This window comes from Penicillium macrosclerotiorum (assembly GCF_028827735.1).
Source record: "Penicillium macrosclerotiorum strain IBT 26536 chromosome Unknown utg000007l_segment0_segment0, whole genome shotgun sequence".
NCBI classification, from domain to species: domain Eukaryota; kingdom Fungi; phylum Ascomycota; class Eurotiomycetes; order Eurotiales; family Aspergillaceae; genus Penicillium; species Penicillium macrosclerotiorum.
In genome coordinates, this window is record NW_026643086.1 from 862921 (window position 1) to 881195 (window position 18275).

General features: G+C 51.4%; 9 protein-coding genes across 9 annotated transcripts; 5 read left to right on the forward strand and 4 right to left on the reverse strand.

Annotated features, from left to right (window-relative positions):
* Window positions 1-1491: 1491 nt before the first annotated feature.
* On the forward strand, window positions 1492-1758 carry N7462_007132 (uncharacterized protein; the record flags this gene model as incomplete). The annotated part of the gene is made up of 1 exon (XM_057078850.1): window positions 1492-1758. The coding sequence occupies one exon, from the start codon at window positions 1492-1494 to the stop codon at window positions 1756-1758; it is 267 nt and encodes an 88-aa protein (XP_056931520.1).
* Window positions 1759-2175: 417 nt separating this feature from the next.
* On the reverse strand, window positions 2176-4062 carry N7462_007133 (KRI1 family protein; the record flags this gene model as incomplete). The annotated part of the gene is made up of 3 exons (XM_057078851.1): window positions 2176-2334; window positions 2355-3812; window positions 3898-4062. The coding sequence occupies 3 exons, from the start codon at window positions 4060-4062 to the stop codon at window positions 2176-2178; spliced, it is 1782 nt and encodes a 593-aa protein (XP_056931521.1).
* A 379-nt stretch (window positions 4063-4441) lies between these two features.
* Window positions 4442-9373, forward strand: N7462_007134 (uncharacterized protein; the record flags this gene model as incomplete). Its single annotated transcript, XM_057078852.1, has 6 exons — window positions 4442-4497; window positions 4557-4920; window positions 4989-7491; window positions 7875-7961; window positions 8127-8348; window positions 8403-9373. The coding sequence occupies 6 exons, from the start codon at window positions 4442-4444 to the stop codon at window positions 9371-9373; spliced, it is 4203 nt and encodes a 1400-aa protein (XP_056931522.1).
* A 255-nt stretch (window positions 9374-9628) lies between these two features.
* On the reverse strand, window positions 9629-10243 carry N7462_007135 (uncharacterized protein; the record flags this gene model as incomplete). Its single annotated transcript, XM_057078853.1, has 1 exon — window positions 9629-10243. One exon carries the CDS (start codon window positions 10241-10243, stop codon window positions 9629-9631), a length of 615 nt encoding a protein of 204 aa, XP_056931523.1.
* Window positions 10244-10762: 519 nt separating this feature from the next.
* Window positions 10763-12121, forward strand: N7462_007136 (UDP-galactose transporter HUT1; the record flags this gene model as incomplete). Its single annotated transcript, XM_057078854.1, has 2 exons — window positions 10763-11004; window positions 11062-12121. The coding sequence occupies 2 exons, from the start codon at window positions 10763-10765 to the stop codon at window positions 12119-12121; spliced, it is 1302 nt and encodes a 433-aa protein (XP_056931524.1).
* A 447-nt stretch (window positions 12122-12568) lies between these two features.
* On the forward strand, window positions 12569-13510 carry N7462_007137 (uncharacterized protein; the record flags this gene model as incomplete). The annotated part of the gene is made up of 1 exon (XM_057078855.1): window positions 12569-13510. One exon carries the CDS (start codon window positions 12569-12571, stop codon window positions 13508-13510), a length of 942 nt encoding a protein of 313 aa, XP_056931525.1.
* Window positions 13511-13770: 260 nt separating this feature from the next.
* N7462_007138 (peptidylprolyl isomerase) lies at window positions 13771-14346 on the reverse strand (the record flags this gene model as incomplete). The annotated part of the gene is made up of 3 exons (XM_057078856.1): window positions 13771-13925; window positions 14000-14102; window positions 14230-14346. 3 exons carry the CDS (start codon window positions 14344-14346, stop codon window positions 13771-13773), a joined length of 375 nt encoding a protein of 124 aa, XP_056931526.1.
* A 303-nt stretch (window positions 14347-14649) lies between these two features.
* N7462_007139 (uncharacterized protein) lies at window positions 14650-15589 on the forward strand (the record flags this gene model as incomplete). Its single annotated transcript, XM_057078857.1, has 2 exons — window positions 14650-14754; window positions 14948-15589. 2 exons carry the CDS (start codon window positions 14650-14652, stop codon window positions 15587-15589), a joined length of 747 nt encoding a protein of 248 aa, XP_056931527.1.
* A 184-nt stretch (window positions 15590-15773) lies between these two features.
* N7462_007140 (putative 3-oxo-5-alpha-steroid 4-dehydrogenase) lies at window positions 15774-16929 on the reverse strand (the record flags this gene model as incomplete). Its single annotated transcript, XM_057078858.1, has 3 exons — window positions 15774-16174; window positions 16257-16722; window positions 16828-16929. 3 exons carry the CDS (start codon window positions 16927-16929, stop codon window positions 15774-15776), a joined length of 969 nt encoding a protein of 322 aa, XP_056931528.1.
* Between the last annotated feature and the right edge of the window lie 1346 nt (window positions 16930-18275).

The window sequence follows — 18275 nt, forward strand, 5'->3', positions numbered from 1 at the left end:
TAATCTTCATGTGCCAAAAAAGGAGAAATTTTATTCTTAACCAACGAATTTGTTTTGAATTTTTTTATCAAGACCTTGACTTTAGGCGCATCGATACTAACGAGGTAGAAATACAAGTTCACCGTCAATATTTGCGATGTGAGTTGCAAGGTCAATCTCGCTGGAGACATAATCACCCGATGAATTAAGTAGTTCTGAAAACAGAATGGGACTTCGATGTCTTTCAGCAACTAGGGTGATATTTCGTGCGCTTTTGCTGAAATCTTTGCCCCCCAGTCGAGATGACCTGACCTCAAAAATTGATTAGAATTTGTGGGTAGAGTAACCGTCCTCAGCTACCTCACCATTTGTATTACCAAGGAATTCGTCCAAGGGGATATCGGTGGTTAGCCCAGTACCTTCATCATTATTGCAAATAGCAACCAAGGAGGTACTCCCGGGCTGGACATTCAAGTGTATATCGCATGCACTTTCATGGAAAGACATGATGAGATACTTGAAACAAGAATAAATTTTGTTGTTTAATGGAAGCTAAGAGAAAGAGTGATGCTATTGTGGCAACTAAATAGTCTTCCCCGCATCGCTCGTCACCTAGTCTGTAATTACCTTATGTAATAATGAGGCAATTATTGTTTCACCCCTTCAAGAGTGTAAATGAATCTACAGCACATGGATCTCATTCAATGCCAGTATAATATCGATTTCGTATCGTCCAGCTATATTATGGGCTTGCTGGGGCCACGCTGCCTATCCGGAGGAGTATGATGAAGGAGATGTACGAACTGATGTCACCTTTCCATCATTTTAATCATCTCATGAGATACAAAACATCAAAATATACGAGCAAGAGCAAGCTTCTCATACTGAAAATAATAGGTCGAAAGGTCAGCTTGACCTTCTTCATGCCGTAGCTCTCCTAGCAACAATGACCAATCGAAAGTTGATAAGCCCTTGATTTTGAACTCTTGAACATTCAGCACCAATCAGAGCTCGGAAAGTGATTTATCATCCAAGCTAGTGAGTTATTATCCATGCAATGGGCTAGAAGCAGCATACTTGCCTTGGTCTACTCAGTCCAGACTTTGCAGCCAATCGACAATTGAAGTTAGCGCATACACAACCCAAACAGCGCCCGAGGTCGGTAAGCAATCAGATGTCTATTCCCCACTCGTTGTCTGCAAATGAGAATAGGCTTCATAGGATTGTGTCTGGTGGTCTGTCCCCATGACCCTAGGATGAATAGCGTTTATGGTGCCTCAGAAATTGCCACCGTATCAAGAAGGCTATGAAGAATGACGGTGGCAAACTCAACCTAAACTAAGTAATACTGCTCATGACGACAGCACATATTTAACTCATAACCATATATTAATTTGATAGCATCCGATCCACCAATGTTGCCTTTACAGTTTAGGAAAGGATACTGGACTGACCCATTACCATTCTATCAATCCTTGCCCACGATTCCGTACTCCAATATCATTTAACATGATGCCTAGAGCGAGATTTGTTAATGACGATGTCATTGTTTCAGCATTCGATATTTCGAAAATAGCTCTGCTTGATTGCGGAGAGCCTGATGCTCGAATCAATGGTGTCACCGGAGATTTTAGCGAGTTCACCCTTTTCCGCACTGATACTACAAATGGACATGAATATAAAGAATCGCGACATGTTAAGATGGATATGAATTTCGATCCTGGCAAGGAAGTCATTCTTCGCGGTGACAGTGAGCAGCTCATGCCAAATAGTATATAGCTAACGCTAACAAAATTCAGATGGTCACTATTATCTTCAACAAGGCGAAAACGAAGTTATGCTCCTGCCATTTTTATAACGAAATGGGCTTTGGCGAAGCATGTATCTACGTATAATATCACCTCTTTTGCTTGCTTGCAAGTGGCTCCCTGGGCATAGAGTCTCCTCTCCGTATCTCTGTATCCGGCTCCATGCGAATGCTCCTCGTTTTGCTAGTGACATGTTCAGGTTTCTAGAAATCGGAAGTTGACCTAAGACGGTCGTAAAATTCTAAATTCTACAGCATTTTGCCAGTTGTAGCCACGCTCGTATATTCAAAAGACAGCAAAACTCCGATGCCCCCCCAAAACGTTGTTTTAAATGACAAAATATGGACAGAAGAATTCCGGTATTTTCCCTTTTAACGCGCTAGCGCTCTTAGTTCTTCTTGGAACGTTTTCTCTTCTTCCTCCGGCCATCACCCTCACGAATATCAACCTTGGTCTCACCATCGCCGTCATCCTGCTCGGCATTGTTCTCAGCAACATCTCCTTGACCGAAGGTGAATGCTGGCCCTTCCTCGCTACCGAAGGTATCCTTGCGCCATTGGCGGAGACGGGCTTTTTGCCCAGTTTCCGCTCATCTTTGGCCTTCTTCTCGGCATCTCGGAAGGAGGCAAGCTTCTTCAGACCAGCAAACTGGTTAAGTTGCGTGTCATCCGCCATCAGAATATCACGCGCGGTCAAGCCGAAGCTTTGAGGGGAGGTTTCGCGGTACCGGAATCGGGTCGCGTTCTTCTTAGTCGCACCAGGGAGCAAGGTGATGTCCAGGTCCAGGTTCCGGTCAACCGCCTCCTCAATGCGGAGACGGTCCTTGCGAGCCTCGCGCTTCTGCTCGCGCTTCAGCTCAGCCTTGCTCTTCTTCTGAGATCCAGATGCAGCCTCCTCTTCCTCCTCCATGTCCTCATCCGACTCAACTGAGGGCTTGGCGGTCTCTTCATCCTCGTAGTCGGGGATCAAGTCCTTGATATCGATATCATCATCCCAGGTGGGCTTCTTCGGATGATTCTTCCCGGAAACGCCACCCTGCTCATAATAATCCTCGCCAAACCGCTTCTCCATCTCCTTCTCCCACTCTTTGTCGTCCCAAGACTCGTCAAGGAAGCGGGCCCAGTCATCATCAGTGAATTCAGAGGCCCGCAAACCGGCAACTTCCTTGATTTCATTGACCTTCCTCTGAAGCTCCTCGGTCTTCAATTTGCGCAGGCGATTCTTCTCAGTCTCCCGTTGTTTCTTCTCCTGCTCCTTCCGTTCACGTTCAGCATCGCGCAGCTTCTTGCGCGCACTCTTGTCCTCGCGACGGACCGAAAGGCTGTTGGTGGTATCACGGGCGTGGGTAACCAGCTTCTCGTTGAGCTTGCTGGGATCTTCGAAGCGGAAGTTGTAAGCCTCCTCGAAAGCATCTGCACGATTAAACTCTTCATCATCATCCGAATCGAAAGGATGGAGCTCCCGTTTATTTTCCTCGGGGATCCAAGCCCGCGAGGCCATGAAGTTGGAAAGGAAGGTCTCGGGATTCTTGTCCGCATTCTCAATGTCCAAATCCGCCTTTGATATCGCTGGCGGAAGCTCTTCGGGACCAGACTTGCGGACCAAGAAGTTATCAGCATCCTCCATCTCCTCATCATCGGAACCGGCTGCGTGCATCTCCTTGACAATGGCGCTCTTCAGGTCGGCCTGCTCCTGAGCGAAGGTTCTAGGAGTGTCTTCTTCATCCGCAGGATTGACACCGCTGAGAAGGTTCTCACGGTGGTAGTCCCTCAGTGTCATTGATTTCTCTCCCTTCTCCTTAGGAGCGGCGTTGGCTTCGTCCTCGTCAAACTTAGAATAGAAGGTGACATCCTTGTCATATACTCGAGGATCTTTGGTACGGATAGCCTTCAGAGTCGCCATGATTTCGGCATCGAGAGCCTCAGTCGCAAGTTCTCCCTCATCGTCTTCCTCCTCGTCAGAAGACGACTCGTCGTCTGAGGGTTCATCGGCTCTGCGCTTTCCCAGACTGGTAGTTTTGCCGTACTTCGATTCTACTGTAGAAAAAAAAACCATGTCAGTAATGCCATAAAGGACTCCAAGCAGATCTTAGATTCATACACTTTTGCACCTCTTCTCTCTTTTTATTGTGCTCAAATCGGCGGGCATAGTCCTCGTTGATCTTGAAGCCTAAATCGGCCGTGTTGCCGAGAGACACACCACCGGCGTCATCGCCAGAGTCGCTGGAGCTGTCGTCGTCCAGAAGAGTCTTCATTTTCTTCGATGGAGGCTCCATTGCTATCACACGTTTTGCAGAACAAGCTGGGTCCCGCAGAGAAATCCGCGGGCGGCAGAAAGAAAAAAAATCTCACACCGCCTTTCACCATGGAAACCGTTCACTTGTTTTTGCCTGAATAAGGCTCTTAGTGCCTGAAAACCAGGGCGCGGATTTTCCGGGGGCTTCACTGACGTAGCCAATTAAATCATCGCCAGCCAAGTCAAAGGCGCCTAGACAACGCCGCTTACCTTCAAATGGGCAGGTCTTTCCCAGCTCCCTCCGCCTCTTTCACCTCCTTTTATACTTGATCTGGTGCTGGGTAGGGTATTGCTGGCCCCTCACACCGTTTCGGTCTCCCCCTGATCGCGTCAAGTGTATGGCCGGAGGCATACACTAGATGTCGACTCAATCGCAGACCCCGTTGCCCGAGGTCGGGAAGCTCGTGAGCGTGGTGTAGGTATTCATGTGTGCCTCTTCTGTTTCCCAATGCTCATGGAATTTCAAATATCTAGCCCCGTCGGTCTCAAAGAAGCCGCCCTCGATTCCCCGACCTTCCGAGCGACAACCCTCCATTTCTGTGAACAAATCGAATTCATCGAGAAATGGCTTGACGGATACGCCAGAGCTGCGGCAAAGCTCACCTCCGAGGTAACGGCGCTGGAAAGTGTCGTAAGCGGCTTTCTCTCATATTCTACCCATCCACTCGTTGTGTCCGAGGCTGTTGTCGATCATGATTATACATTGCTGGCGATGAGGCGGTGCGGGGAAGGATCCAAGGACCTTTGGAACGGGTTGGTGACGGCTACCAAGAAAATGGAGTCGTTGATTGCGGAACCTATTCGAGTCTTTATTCATGAAGACTTGCGCCACTTCAAGGTAAGTGCTAGGTTTGCACTGTTGACGTATTCCGGGTTTTTGGGCGTGCTGTTCTAACGGATTTTAAGGAAACTCGTCGGGCTCTAGAGCACGCGCAAAAACAATACGATTACCTACAATCTAGATATGCGTCACAATCTAAGTCAAAAGAGGCCTCTGCGTTACGAGAGGAAGCGTTTCAGCTTCACGAAGCTCGAAAAGCCTACCTGAATGCCTCTATGGATTTCTCGGTGCAAGCACCTCAGATCCGCAATGCACTTGACAGGCTTCTTGTCCGGGTTTCTTTCGATCAATGGCGGGAATTCCGGCTGTTCCATAATAATAATAGCTCGACATTCTCAAAGTGGACAACTGAGATGGATCGCATCAAGGGCTGGGTCCATGAAATGGAAGGGAGCGATCGATCCGCCAAACGAGAGCTTTATGCAACCAGGAAGCAAATCGAAGAAGCTGCAGAATTGGTGGCCAGGCCACCTCGAGAACTGGAGGATTACTCTATCTCCACAGTCCCTTACCTCGGCTCCCGCCCTCTGTCCGCGCTCAACATGGGCACGGATGTCAGACCCGAGAAACAAGGCTGGGTCAATCTACGAACACTGTCAGGGCGACCATCTCGTACCGTCTGGGTCAGGCGGTGGGCTTTCTTGAAACATGGAATATTCGGATGTCTTGTGCAAGGTGCGCGCACCGGCGGTGTCGAGGAGAGTGAACGAATTGGCGTGCTCTTGTGCAGTGTTCGCCCTGCGTTCCAAGAGGAGCGACGATTCTGTTTTCAGGTGAAGACCAAGAGCAACAACATCATTCTCCAGGCCGAAACACAAAAGGAATTGATGGAGTGGATCGGTGCCTTCGAAGCTGCCAAGCAGAAAGCGTTGGAAAACCCTGCCAGTACAGACTTGTCGATATCCGGCAAAATGACAGTGCAAGACCCTGCTTTCTCTATCTCCCAGCCCCCTGCGCCTGAATTCACTGCAGATCCAACGGATTCGCTCACACCTCATCCAAACGACGAGTCGGCGGTAGAACGGAGCTCAACCCTCCCAGTCCCGGACCGTGATGGGCTTGCCTTCAGGAACAGCACTGATTTTGGTGGTCGACGGCTTACTGGAGGAGAAAGCGAAGGGTCCACTAGGGACCACGCAAGAGAGCATACGGCTCGAATCATCCAGAAGTTAGACCTCCACCGTAAGTCGAATAATGCTGCGCCGTCCTCTCCTTCCATCCCAGGACCTGCTGGTGGCATTGCCAGCCTCATTTCTGTTAGCCACAACCTCCTTAACTACAATGGCGTGAATACGACCAATGCTAAGGATGGCGATGCGAACCGTGGTCGAAGCTCGAGCAGTCTCGAGGAACAGGGAGCGAATCTTGCCCCTGCCACTCTTGCCAATCCACCGGCCCCTACAAGCATGAGCAAGGCTGCAGTAGTAGTGAGCAATGAACGGGGCATTGGGCTTGGCCTTGTTGACAGCACTGGAGGCATGCCTAGTGGCATGATGGCAAATCTATGGGGAAGTTCAAATTGGGGCTTCATCAATAAATTAGAGCGCGAAAAACCTCTGCAAACCAATGGAAATGGGGAACATGAGATGGTATCCGAAGGGAGACCGGAGTCAGTTATGAGTGATTCGGGGGGTATTACGACTAAAGTCGAATCATCGAGTGCGTTATCGTCTAGACAGCCATCGGGGCCACGCCACAGACAGACTGTCAGCCTTGATGGAGACACTTCCAAGATACAAAGAGCAGCCCTGGGTATCACGCCTACTGAAACGGAGTATCCTAGTATATACCCGATGCAGTTGAGGATCCAGGATGCTCAGTTCCGCTTGCTTTTCCCGGACGTCAAGAAAGAAGAGGCTCTCGTTCTGGTATTCAGGGCAACATGGAGCCCGAATGACCAGCAAGAATTCCCAGGCAGAGCCTATGTCACAACTCGAAATGTCTATTTCTACAGCCACCATTTCGGACTTGTGCTGACCACGAGTGTCTCACTGGAGAGTATCAAAGAAGTAACCGCTGCTTCGGGCAGAGACTGTGATTTCCTTTTCCTCCATACCATCCCTCCACTTGGAAGTGACACTCCAGGGCGCATTACGATCAAGACCTTCCTCGAACCACTCCGTCTCCTTGAGAGGCGTCTCAATTTCCTAATCCATTCATCAATAACTTCAGAGACCTTGACACTCGAAGGTATCATCAAAGAACTGATTAGGATGGATAATGGCTCCCCGATCAGATCTTCCAGTGTAGATAGCTGGGAGGATGTTTCCTCGGGAGTTGCAGACCAAACCGGCGATGGTAGAAATCATGCAGCATACGGCACGGCAAAAGACCTTCGCGTACCCATTTATATCGATAAAGACCTCGATTTAGATGGCAAAGGCGGCCGTGGACGCGATATTCCTAAATTCAAGCTCCCGACTCAACCAGTCGAGTATGTCCCACAGGGCGATCTCAAGCTGGTGACAGAAAAGGTCCTCGATGTCAGCCCCAAGGCTCTATTCCATATCCTTTTTGGAGATAAAAGTGCAGTATGGCAACTTTTGCTCCACGAGAGACTCGCGCGAGGTATGTCAAGCAACATTCCACTGTTTTCAACTTCTCTCTGTGGTTTCTCTGGCTGCAAATAGCCCTGGCTCCTGATAAGCGAACACGCCGATGAACTCGATCAGGGGATCGGAAGAGCAGTCGCCTGAGGATAGGAGTCGGTATCCTTTTATGACTACTACCATAGGAGACCCTGTTCTCGCGAGCAGCTGGATTCCCGGATTATTGACATCTTGGAATCATCGCATTCTCTCTTCTATATCAAAAACCCCACATTTGAGTCTGCCAGCTTGGTCGATCAGTTGGAGCCAGGGCTATGATTTATGACCGGAAACTTCTCGCGACCATTATCTCCAGACGCAGATATCAAAATCCTAAATCCAATTTACTAACATTCGATGCAGACATCAAGCAAGGACCGTGGGCTAGCACAGAAGCCAGACACCTGAGGCGAGAATTTCAGTATCTCATAGACACGGCCGATATTTTTGGTAGGTTTTATTTCCATTTCGGGGGAAAGAAGAAATACTCTGCGAGCAAGTCTGCATATTGTCATTCATTGCCAAATGTTCTGGACAAATGAGCAGCATGCGGAGATTGTCCAGACCTTTCTTGGCCTATATTCTCCACCATTTATTAACGTGGGTTTCATTCAGGACGAACTCATGAAAATGCGATATTTGATTACCAGATCATTGATGTTCTAAACGACCACCTATGCTATGTCATTACTGATAAACGGACGCCGTGGCATCTCCCTCTGCGTCGGTCATTCCGTCTTGTGAGCAAAGTAGTGATCACCTTCATGGCTAAATCCAAGTGCAAGCTTGCAATTTACACCAAGGTTGAGTGGCTCAGGTCTCCGTATGGCCTTAGGAGTAAGTCACAATACTTATATGCAAACTCGATTTAATTTCTCATGATTATTTTAGATATTATTGACAAAAGAGCTTATGATGATCTAGAGCAAGATGCTCTGGATCTCGTGGATCTCGTGAGTGACCAAGTTCGACGCCTAGGCGCACACAGCCGTACTAAAAAGGCCATTACAATATTTGGTCATGTCGGGCGCCAAAACAATGTTTCCCAATTCAGTGGTGTTGGGGGCAATTTGAAGATAGAACCACGCAAAAGGACCCAGCGCACCATGCCCCAGCTCCTCCTGGAAACATTCCTGTCTTTTATGGAAAGCACGGTATCATTCTTGATGATGTCGTCTTTTGGTGTGGTCCGCTGGACAGTGAAAACCGTAAGTGCATATCGGATATTACTGGTTTTGTTGATAACCAGCGTTCTCATGAATGGATTCTACTCCTCACGAGATACCTGGGACTGGTGGCACGAGAGACATGCCAGCAATTTCATGGCCAGGATCGGTGTACAGCCCAATCTGGTCATGAGTAAGGCTATTTATATCCGAGATATCGACGAAGCAGTTGCCAACTCAACCCTCTGGCCCCATAATGCCAACTCAAGTACCTGCTTTGGTGCCTTCCATGAGCACACCACACGGTACGCGGAGCTTCCTCTCTCCCTTAGCACATCAGGCCCTCGTGATGCAGTCGCCAAGAGCGCCACCAAACGCTTCCTCCAGACGCGCGAACGCCTCGGTGTGTACCGACACAATCTACTTGTCGCTCTGCGTGTGGTGAACAGCATTGAAAAGGAAGTGATTCAAAATGAATGGGAACGATGGCTTCGCGAAGAGCTCCGACGATGTCGCCAAGTCGAGATTCTCCTTGGAGAAGGAAAAGCCGATGGAGAAGCCCAGATGGCCCAAGCTGAACGTATCTTCGCCGAAAATGCAGACAACGTGAAGGAATGGTATGATCGGTACTGCTCCAGTTGTCAACAGGAGCAGGAGCAGGTTTCTAAAAACGGCCGCGATAACCTGCTGGGTTGAACATGGACCGGTTCTTTCGTTTTCTTGGACATCCCACCCCCGTTTAATAATTGTGTTGCATATTCTTTGTCTCCCTTTCCTTTCTGACAGCACGATACCCGGTGGCCCCCATTCTTGAGGTACGTATTTCGTGTATCAATTTCGGCGTAAATATGCATGCGGTCCCGCGCTTCTCTGCAAATATCTTTCAAGACAGATTGATCATGTATGTCTGGTGCTGCCGCCTGGATTCCCCTTAGGCTAGTTTGACACGGTCTAGTTTTGTCGTGGCTTCACTTCGCCCTCTTGCACGACGTAATAAACCACTGTTCCTTCTCCGCCCATATTCCGATCCACCATCGCAAGGAGCACTCTCCTTGAGCCCCATTCATTGGTAGCTTGAGCCTGCTCCCTTCTTTTGTTGTATGCCTCTAGTTTCTTGGCTTTCTCAGGATCTTCCGGATCTTCAGCCCTATATGTCAAGCTCGAATCCTCAGATGATGAGGTCTCAGCCCTGGGTAGCGCGTCGAAGACCGCAGCCATGCGACTCAAACTCCATGTCTGTCCATGAGCTGTCGGGACCACAAAGAGTCTCTCCGCTGGGAGGTCATCTTCTCGAATGCCTTGTTCCAGCATGTAGAGCTGCTCATCGGGGTGGGTATAGACGCGATGCGGGGATATTCCGGATATCAGCATTGAGAGTCCATTGGTTGCCGAAGCTGCATCCAATTCATGAACCTGCAGCGAAGTCCATAAATGCTGGTGTTGGAGGTTATGAAGGACCTGGATTGTTGTTGCAGCGAATGGGTTTTCAGACGCAGAGACGGACTCGATGAGCTGGGTGAGGGCCGAGGGCTTCGGAGGAATCATTTTATGTTCTTCAAGGGCCATTCTGAGCAGGTCTAGGTGGGGTAGAATGACCTCTAGTAATCGTTGACCCCGGATGACTTGCAGCTCCGCGGCTTCTGATGAAAACCTGCAAAATGGAAAGTCGTCGCTCACCGCCTGCTGTAAGTGGATTTGTATCACTACACCGCTCCCTGGAAACCGTGGTATAATCAGGGATTGTTTTGATACTTACATCTTCAAGACTTGATAACAGAGTCAACCCGGGGGTTTCTCGATCAAACTCAGGCCGACCAGAATGTGCAGCCGGCTCTCGTGGTGCAGCGCTTCCAGGGTTTGAGTGGGGCCCCCTGGCGATCACTGATTGCTGATAAGCTGCGAACTAAGAACACATGGCATCATCTTTTTCTTCAACTCCGCTCCTCCAGGGCTCAGTGAAAAAGCCCCTTGTCAATATCCCACGCCCTCAAAGAACGGTCTTGTTTCTTACTAGTGGCTGCTCCTACCTCATTTCTTGAAATCTCTTCCACATCTGCTCCGGGTGTCGAGTCCGGGATTGTCGCAATGGGCCGACAAAAGCAAACAAACCCGCTCCAGCGCAATCCCTCGTCGCAGTTGATGCATACCCTTTCCGATGGAACGGATGTCCCTTTGAAACATGAAGATGGAAATATAAAAGACCATACAGGAACCAACGGGAACGTCCTTGCAAATGCGCCTACTTCGGCGGCGGCGCAGGAGCCCGTCGCCGACAGCCCTGGATTGACGCAGCTTCTGATTTGTGTCCTTGGTATATATGCGGCATTGTAAGTTGGCAGATAATATCTGAAGAAGGGCCGAAAGGAACACTAACGATTCAAAAGCCTGTCATGGGGTGTTCTCCAGGAAGCGATCACCACAACTACCTATCCCATCCGCGCTGCAACCGCCGCGGAGCCAGAGCCTCCGACAGAGCGTTTCACTTACTCGCTCGTACTGAACACAATACAATCTTCATTTGCGGCCATCACCGGCTTTATCTACCTCTTCTTATCTACGGCCAAGGGTCAAAGAGTCCCCTCGGTCTTCCCCACCCGTCGCATCCTTTTCCCGTTACTCCTGGTCAGCATTTCTTCATCGCTGGCGTCGCCATTTGGATATGCCAGTCTTGCGCACATTGACTACCTGACATTCATTCTTGCCAAGTCTTGCAAGCTCCTTCCTGTCATGCTCCTCCACTTGACTATTTTCCGGAAGAAATACCCTCTGTACAAGTACGGTGTTGTGCTCATGGTCACTCTGGGTGTAGCTACATTTACTTTACATCACCCGGGAACCAGCAAGAAGGTTGCCGCGTCTGCATCGAAACAGTCGGGCTCGTCCTTGTGGGGCATTTTTCTGCTATCTATCAATCTCCTGCTAGATGGTCTTACCAACACGACGCAAGACCACGTCTTTACCTCGCCGAAGCTCTACACCCGCTTCACTGGACCGCAAATGATGGTTGCACAAAACGTCCTATCTACTGCCCTGACTGCGGCATATCTATTTATCATGCCGCATATCTCACAGAGTGGAATCCTGCATAATTTACTCCCATTCCCGATTCCCCCCTCCACAGAGACGGAGCTGTACTCGGCCATCTCGTTTCTCTCGCGCCACCCGGAGGCGATGAAGCATGTGCTTGGATTTGCGGCATGTGGTGCTGTTGGCCAACTCTTTATCTTCTACACCCTCTCACGCTTCTCGTCTCTGCTTCTGGTCACGGTAACCGTCACTCGCAAGATGCTCACCATGCTACTCAGCGTATTTTGGTTTGGCCATTCATTGAAGACGGGTCAGTGGCTGGGCATTGCTCTGGTCTTTGGCGGAATTGGTGCGGAAGCGGTAGTACAAAGGCAGGAGAAGAAGGCTAAGGCAGAAGCTGCAAAGAAAAAGCAGTAGTGGGGTTATTGGGATTTGCCTCTTCCATTGATGTTTGATAGAAAAACATTGTCTATATAACAATTCCTAGATATCCAATATCAATTGACAGCTTATAAAAGATAGGAAATCGTCGGCCTTGCCCTATCATTTGCAACTGATACGCAGACGCCTTAGGTTGGTTTCTGGAAAGAAACACTCGCCGTTGATCCCTTGTACATCGGAATTGGAGGCTCGCAATCGTACGTAACGAGCTTCAACTGATGTTGAGCTTTCCGTCGCACCTTCCGTCGCACCTTCCGTCGTGCGACTGTTCCGCCTCTGGTAATTAGATCGTGTATCAACTTGACTCTCACCTCTCACTTCGCTCTTCGCCCATCCTCTATCACCCATCCTCCTCTGCTCTTCCACTTCTCGTTATTGTACAGAATTTGATTTCAACACTTCTATTCCCTCAAACTGAAGACTATGGATCCCGCCGCCAACGTCGAAGAAGCTAAGGATGATGTTGTAGTGCTCATGGAAAGAGTTCGGATTGATGAGTCCACATGTGAGGGTCTCAACACTCCCATGAACACGAAAGTCTTTGTCCAAGGCCAGGTCGAAGTGGACGCCGAAGATGACAGTGATACTATCAAGCTTGAGGATGAGAGCATCCTTCCTGAAACAATCGTGATAGACACCGAGACTGGCATTGTTGTGGATGCCGCCGATGAGGCTGGCACGGTTGAGCTTGTCATCGATGAACCTGCCAATGTTGAGACCACCGCTACTGAGCCTACTCCTACTGAGCCTATTCCTGCAGAGCTCGGGAATGACACTGTCAAAGACAACACCGGTAATGGCAACCCCAGCACCGGGAAGGCCGAGCACGCGAGGCGATTCAAGAAGAAGAAGCGCCTGCGCATCCACAAAACAAAGCCCGTTCATCTTCTGGCCGAGCCTCACCGGGCTTGGATCATGATGTACAACGAGCTGCTCTCCACCCCTGAGAGCGTGGCTGAGAAGACAGCCCTTTCGGCAATTATCCAACTCATGCGTGCACGCGGTGAACTCGTAGCTAAGCTGCCGAATATTCCCAAGACCGAGCTGCGCGAGTTTGTCATTCGGTCCAACGTCGAGGGCGCTACCCCAGACAGTGAGCCCAACCAGGACATGGCCATTTTTCTTCGGGCCATCCTGCAGGCTCGTACGCACCTGGCTGAATTGAATCCCAACACCCGCCTGTCTCAGATCATGCACACTATCGTTTCGATCCAGCGCATTCCTGGCATCGCCATCGAACTATTCGACGTTCCCACAATCCCTCATTTGCGTACATTCGCGAATGAAAATGCCAAGAACCTGTCCAACGATGCTCTTGTCGCCCTCCTCGAGGGTCCTGATCTGAGGTCCCCTACCGATTTTTGATCTGAGTCAATTTTGCATCTTACACAGTGAAACATAATATGTCTTTTGCCCCTTTTTCCACACGGCTGGGTCTTACGGGTTTACATATCATTTCAATGGGATTCAACACGGAAATTGCTGATTTACTGGGAGGGTCTCCAGGGCCTGTACCTAGCTTGCTTTAATTTATGACAAAACAAAATGTCTTAACAAAAGATTCTTCTCTCGTATACGTATCATCCATGATAGGCTCATCATCCTTCAGCCGGACATGATTCACCTCATTTCCGTCCCTCCACCATGACGATGTGATATCCAGCACTGGTCTTCACCTCTGCATACTTAGGATTGGCCGTGGTACTCGGTTCCAGACCGTAAGCCACCGCCTCAAACGCAGGATCCAGACTCCCCTTGCTCTGCCATCCGAGAGAGCCACCTGCAACGCACGAAGTTTTAGCCACGACCCCAAGCATGATGATGTATTGCGGGCCCAGAAGCGAAGCTACATACCTTGCCGGGCCTTGTCCTCGGAGAAATTGGTCGCGACTACATTGAACTGGGAGCCCTCACGTAGCTTGGCCAGAGCCTCTTCCTTCTTGGCATGCTTCTCGCACTAGAATGGCCTTGTCAGAACCAGCATTTCTGGGATCCAGATGCCGACAAGCAAAGAAACTCTCGGACCTCCGAGCCCGATAGTAGCACACTCCATAGACGGAGTGCTGGACGATCGGGAGACGTACCAGAATGTGTCGCACGTTGATCGACTGCCCGCCTTTCATAGAACCCTTGGCTGCTGCTTTGCCCTTCTCCTCAGTCCCTTTCTTCTCCGCACCCTTGGTGTTCTTCTTGGGGCCCATAATGGATGCAGTGAGACGCTTCAAATCTTTTGGGAATCGCAGAAAATTAGTCTTCGCACAGCGAGGGACCTCAAGTCGAGTGTTGTGCGCGAGTGATCTTTGAATGTCTGCATTTTCGAAGTGGGGCTGATGCCTGAGGCCGCCGTTTCGTGACATGCGGAGACGCCGACCTCGAGCTTTCTCGCCTCTTCGTCGTTGCTTGTAATTAATTGGATTCTCGGGGGGGTACATGGCTGTATTGACCAGGTCTGGCATTTGAGATTGCACTAAGGCAAGGAGGGATCCCGGCCCGTCTCCAGGCTGATGGCCGGCGATCTTGAAGCGGCGCGCATCGTCTCGTTACCTGCGGACGCCTTCTACATTGCGAACTTTATCTCCAAGGAGGAAGAGGAGCTGTTGTTGCAGAAGGTGAGCATTGCTGGGGGTGCTGGAAAGGAGCCTTCTCTCCCATGCAAATGCATCCGGGAAAAGACAAGAAGACTAGAGATCTACCTTTCTCAGTGGAATAGAGCGAATCTCCCCAGCCTGGGCTACATTGGATATATAGATCACGGGATGTCCCTGGTCTTTCTGCTCTGACTCTCTTGACTCGACTCTCTAGATCGCATCTGCCCCGCTACCTCGCTGGACACACCTCTCTCACCGACGACTGCAGACATGGCCATCGCCATTGACCAAATCGAATGCCCTGCTCGCCTCACCCCTCCCAGGCTGGCTGGTGTCACCCATCATCGAGCCCCGCTTCACGGAGCTACGCGTGTTCCATGATGCCCCACACCACGCCCCCAACCACGTCCTGGTGAACGAGTACCGCCCCGGTCAGGGCATCATGCCACACGAGGACGGCGCCGCGTACCACCCCCTCGTCGCAACCGTCAGCCTTGGGGCCCCGATCGTGCTCGATCTCTACGAGAAAAAACCCGGTCCCAGTGCTAGTTCCAGCTTCGCAAGCGCGGCCAGCGACACGCCCGCGCGAAACTCCCAGTTCCGGGTCTTGCAGGAGCGGCGCAGCCTGCTGATTACGCGAGGCCGGCTCTATACGGATTTCCTGCACGGCATCGCGGAGACGACGACGGACAGGGAGTTAGGCCCGGACACCATTTGCAACTGGAGTCTCCTGGGAGAGCAGGAACCGTACCGGATGGGGAGGTATGAGCGGCAGACCCGGACGAGTCTCACGTTTCGGGATGTGCTGAAGGTCGCGAAGATAGGGAATACCGCGAAGTTCCTGAGCGGGCGGTGATAGACAGACAGGGATTGCCTGGGGGGAGGGGAGGGAGGGGTTATTTTTTCTTTTTCCTTTTTTTTTTTATTTTATTTTGTTCTTCTTTTTAAGATCTCGGCTTCCTTTTCCTTCTTTGCTTTTGTGAGTGCTAGCCTGCATTATTGGCGGGGTTCCCCTTCCACTGTGTATCACGACGCCGTCCTTAGTAGATGTATGGGATCATCAACCACCAGTCCTCCACTGTCTCCCGGCCAAATTTCTGCATGTACCATTGCTTGGTGGTCTGGGCGGTCAGGCCGAGGTTGACAGCCACGAAGGCCAGACACGCGAACATGGTCTTGTTCACCACCTGGCCGGGCGGGGCGGCCAGATACGCGAGGGATAGGTAAATAATGCACTCGGCGCCATAGTGTGGGCAGACGACACCGCGGAAGACTGGGTGATCCGGGAGAGTGTATTTCTTGAGCGAGGAAAGGTAGTGGTGACAATCGTGCTGGATGCCGGACGCGAGCAGGAACAACGGCACGCAGAGGAAGGTCCGCAGGGTGGGCGCGTTGGTCATCTGGAGGTCAGAGAGGGAGAGGGATCGAGAGAGTATCGTGCCTATGGGTAGAAGGGAAGGGGCAGGGTGAGCTTTGCAGGCTTGCAGAATGTGGTTTGGTGGGGGAAGGGGTGATTGTTGTACCTGAACCCTCAATCCAGATGGCAATCCCGGCCGCCAGGTAGAACCCCAGCCCCAACAACCAATGCACAAACCACATCCGGGATGTGGAGGGCTTGGAGAAGCTGATACACTCCCACAGTCGTCGAGACCCCTGGATGGCGAGCAACAGCCAGCAGATGAGCACCTGCGTGGCGGTCATGCTCTGCTGGCGATGCGCCTCACCCACGCGCGCCGCGATGGCTTGGAACAAATTGCCCCGGCTCAGCAGCTGCGCGGCCCAGAAGACCGAGGACAGGACCGAGGCGATGTAGAACTGGATAAAATAGCTATGCGGCACCTGCCATGTCGCAAGGTAGTCGAGCAACGCCGTCGCCGCGGAGCTTCTCTGGGCGGCGGCTGGTTGGGAGCCAGCGCTCGATGAGGTCGCACGCGGTCCATAGACGAGGAAGCGGGAGCGAAGAACGGATGGAATGCTGATCGAGACGGTCTGAGAAGGGAGAGAACCGACGGGACGTAGAGGTTAGCGGCTTGCGCCAGGGTAATCATGCCCTATGCCTTGGGACCATCACAACAAACTCAATCCGGGACATACCGTGGCGGCAGCGAGGATGAAAAAGGCCCGCAGAGTATCAATCGCATCCATACCGGCAGCCTCAAGGGCGCGATCGACATGCGCCCTGAGAGGATCAATCATGGCGATGGCCGAGAAAGAGAGAAGACGTATGGTGTCATGACCGAGCTGCGGTGCGAGGTTTGCCAACCAAGTCGGTGGAGCAGTCCGCGGGACGCCCCCGTCCCCGATACTTTGTTGTTGCCTCACGAGTCCACGGAGCGCCGGTCGCCAGTCACTAGGCAGACAAATACAGAAAGATGATGGGCATGGGCTGTCATGGATCCCGAGTTGGACGATCAGTCATGCATTGTCGACCCATTGACGAATGAGGCCCGGCTTTGGGGAGGAGGGATTGGGATTCCCTCGTCTGCTTATCGGAGCTTCCCACGTCCCAATCAAACCGGTCTGGCTGGACATTGGGGGGAGTGGAGGGGGCGCTAACTGGACAGGGTTGGGCACGGTGAATGGCCGGATCGAGGCGATCGCCACTGCAGTGGAGTCAGCGGGTTGGCGGGTTGGCGGGCTCGACTGCGACCGGAACGAGGGAACGTGAATGTCCGTGGGCGATCAAGAGGCATTCGAGTGTTGTGCCCGGTCGCAGAGGTTCAGAGTCCTAGCTGGAGCTGCAGCTGCAGCTGGCGAAGGAGAGAAGGTGTAATGGGCAGACGCGATGGGGGACGATCGGCTGCAGGCGGCGAAGTCGCAGCGTCTCCCCTAATCCCCTAATCCCCGACTAATGAAGTTGGTGCTCCACCTCGAAGACGATTCGCACTCCCTTTTCGGTTCCCTCGACGCCCATAGTGAAACAGCGGCACAGCGTAACAGCGTAACAGCGCAATAGCAGAACCGCAGCACCGCAGAACAGCGTGAGCAGAGTCCTCATTCTAGTCCGCTCGTTCTCGTTCTGCAGGAAGGGGCTGTGATCGCACGATCGAACTGCCTATCGACTCCCCGTCCCCCTCTGTTCCTCTGGTGGTCGAGTCCTCGAGGGCCGATGATGCAGTGGCCAACGGGTCTTCTTTAACCAAACCCAAACTGGTTCCCTTCCCCCCCCAAGACTTTTGCTGTCCCCCATTCCTCTTCTCTTCTTCTTCCTCTTCCGCTTCCTCTTCTTCTTCTCTTTTCTCCCCTTCAACAAACTCCACCCTTCCTTCTTCCCTTCCCTCTTGCTCTCATTCTTCTCTCCGTTTCCTTCCATCCCAACGCACTTTCTCCCTCCCCCTCCCCCGCCTCTTTAATTATATAGGGCTCTGCTCTCCTGTTCGCCCACACTCTCGATCTCGCCCTCCTCCCGCAAACTCGTCTTTTGAGTCCGTGCTTCCCACTCCCAAAACAGAAGATTTGGAAAACCAAAAAAAAGGGTCTCGTCTCTCCTCGGCATCTCCGTCGACTTGGAATTGTTTTTTTGGCCGGGATCCAGCGTCTGT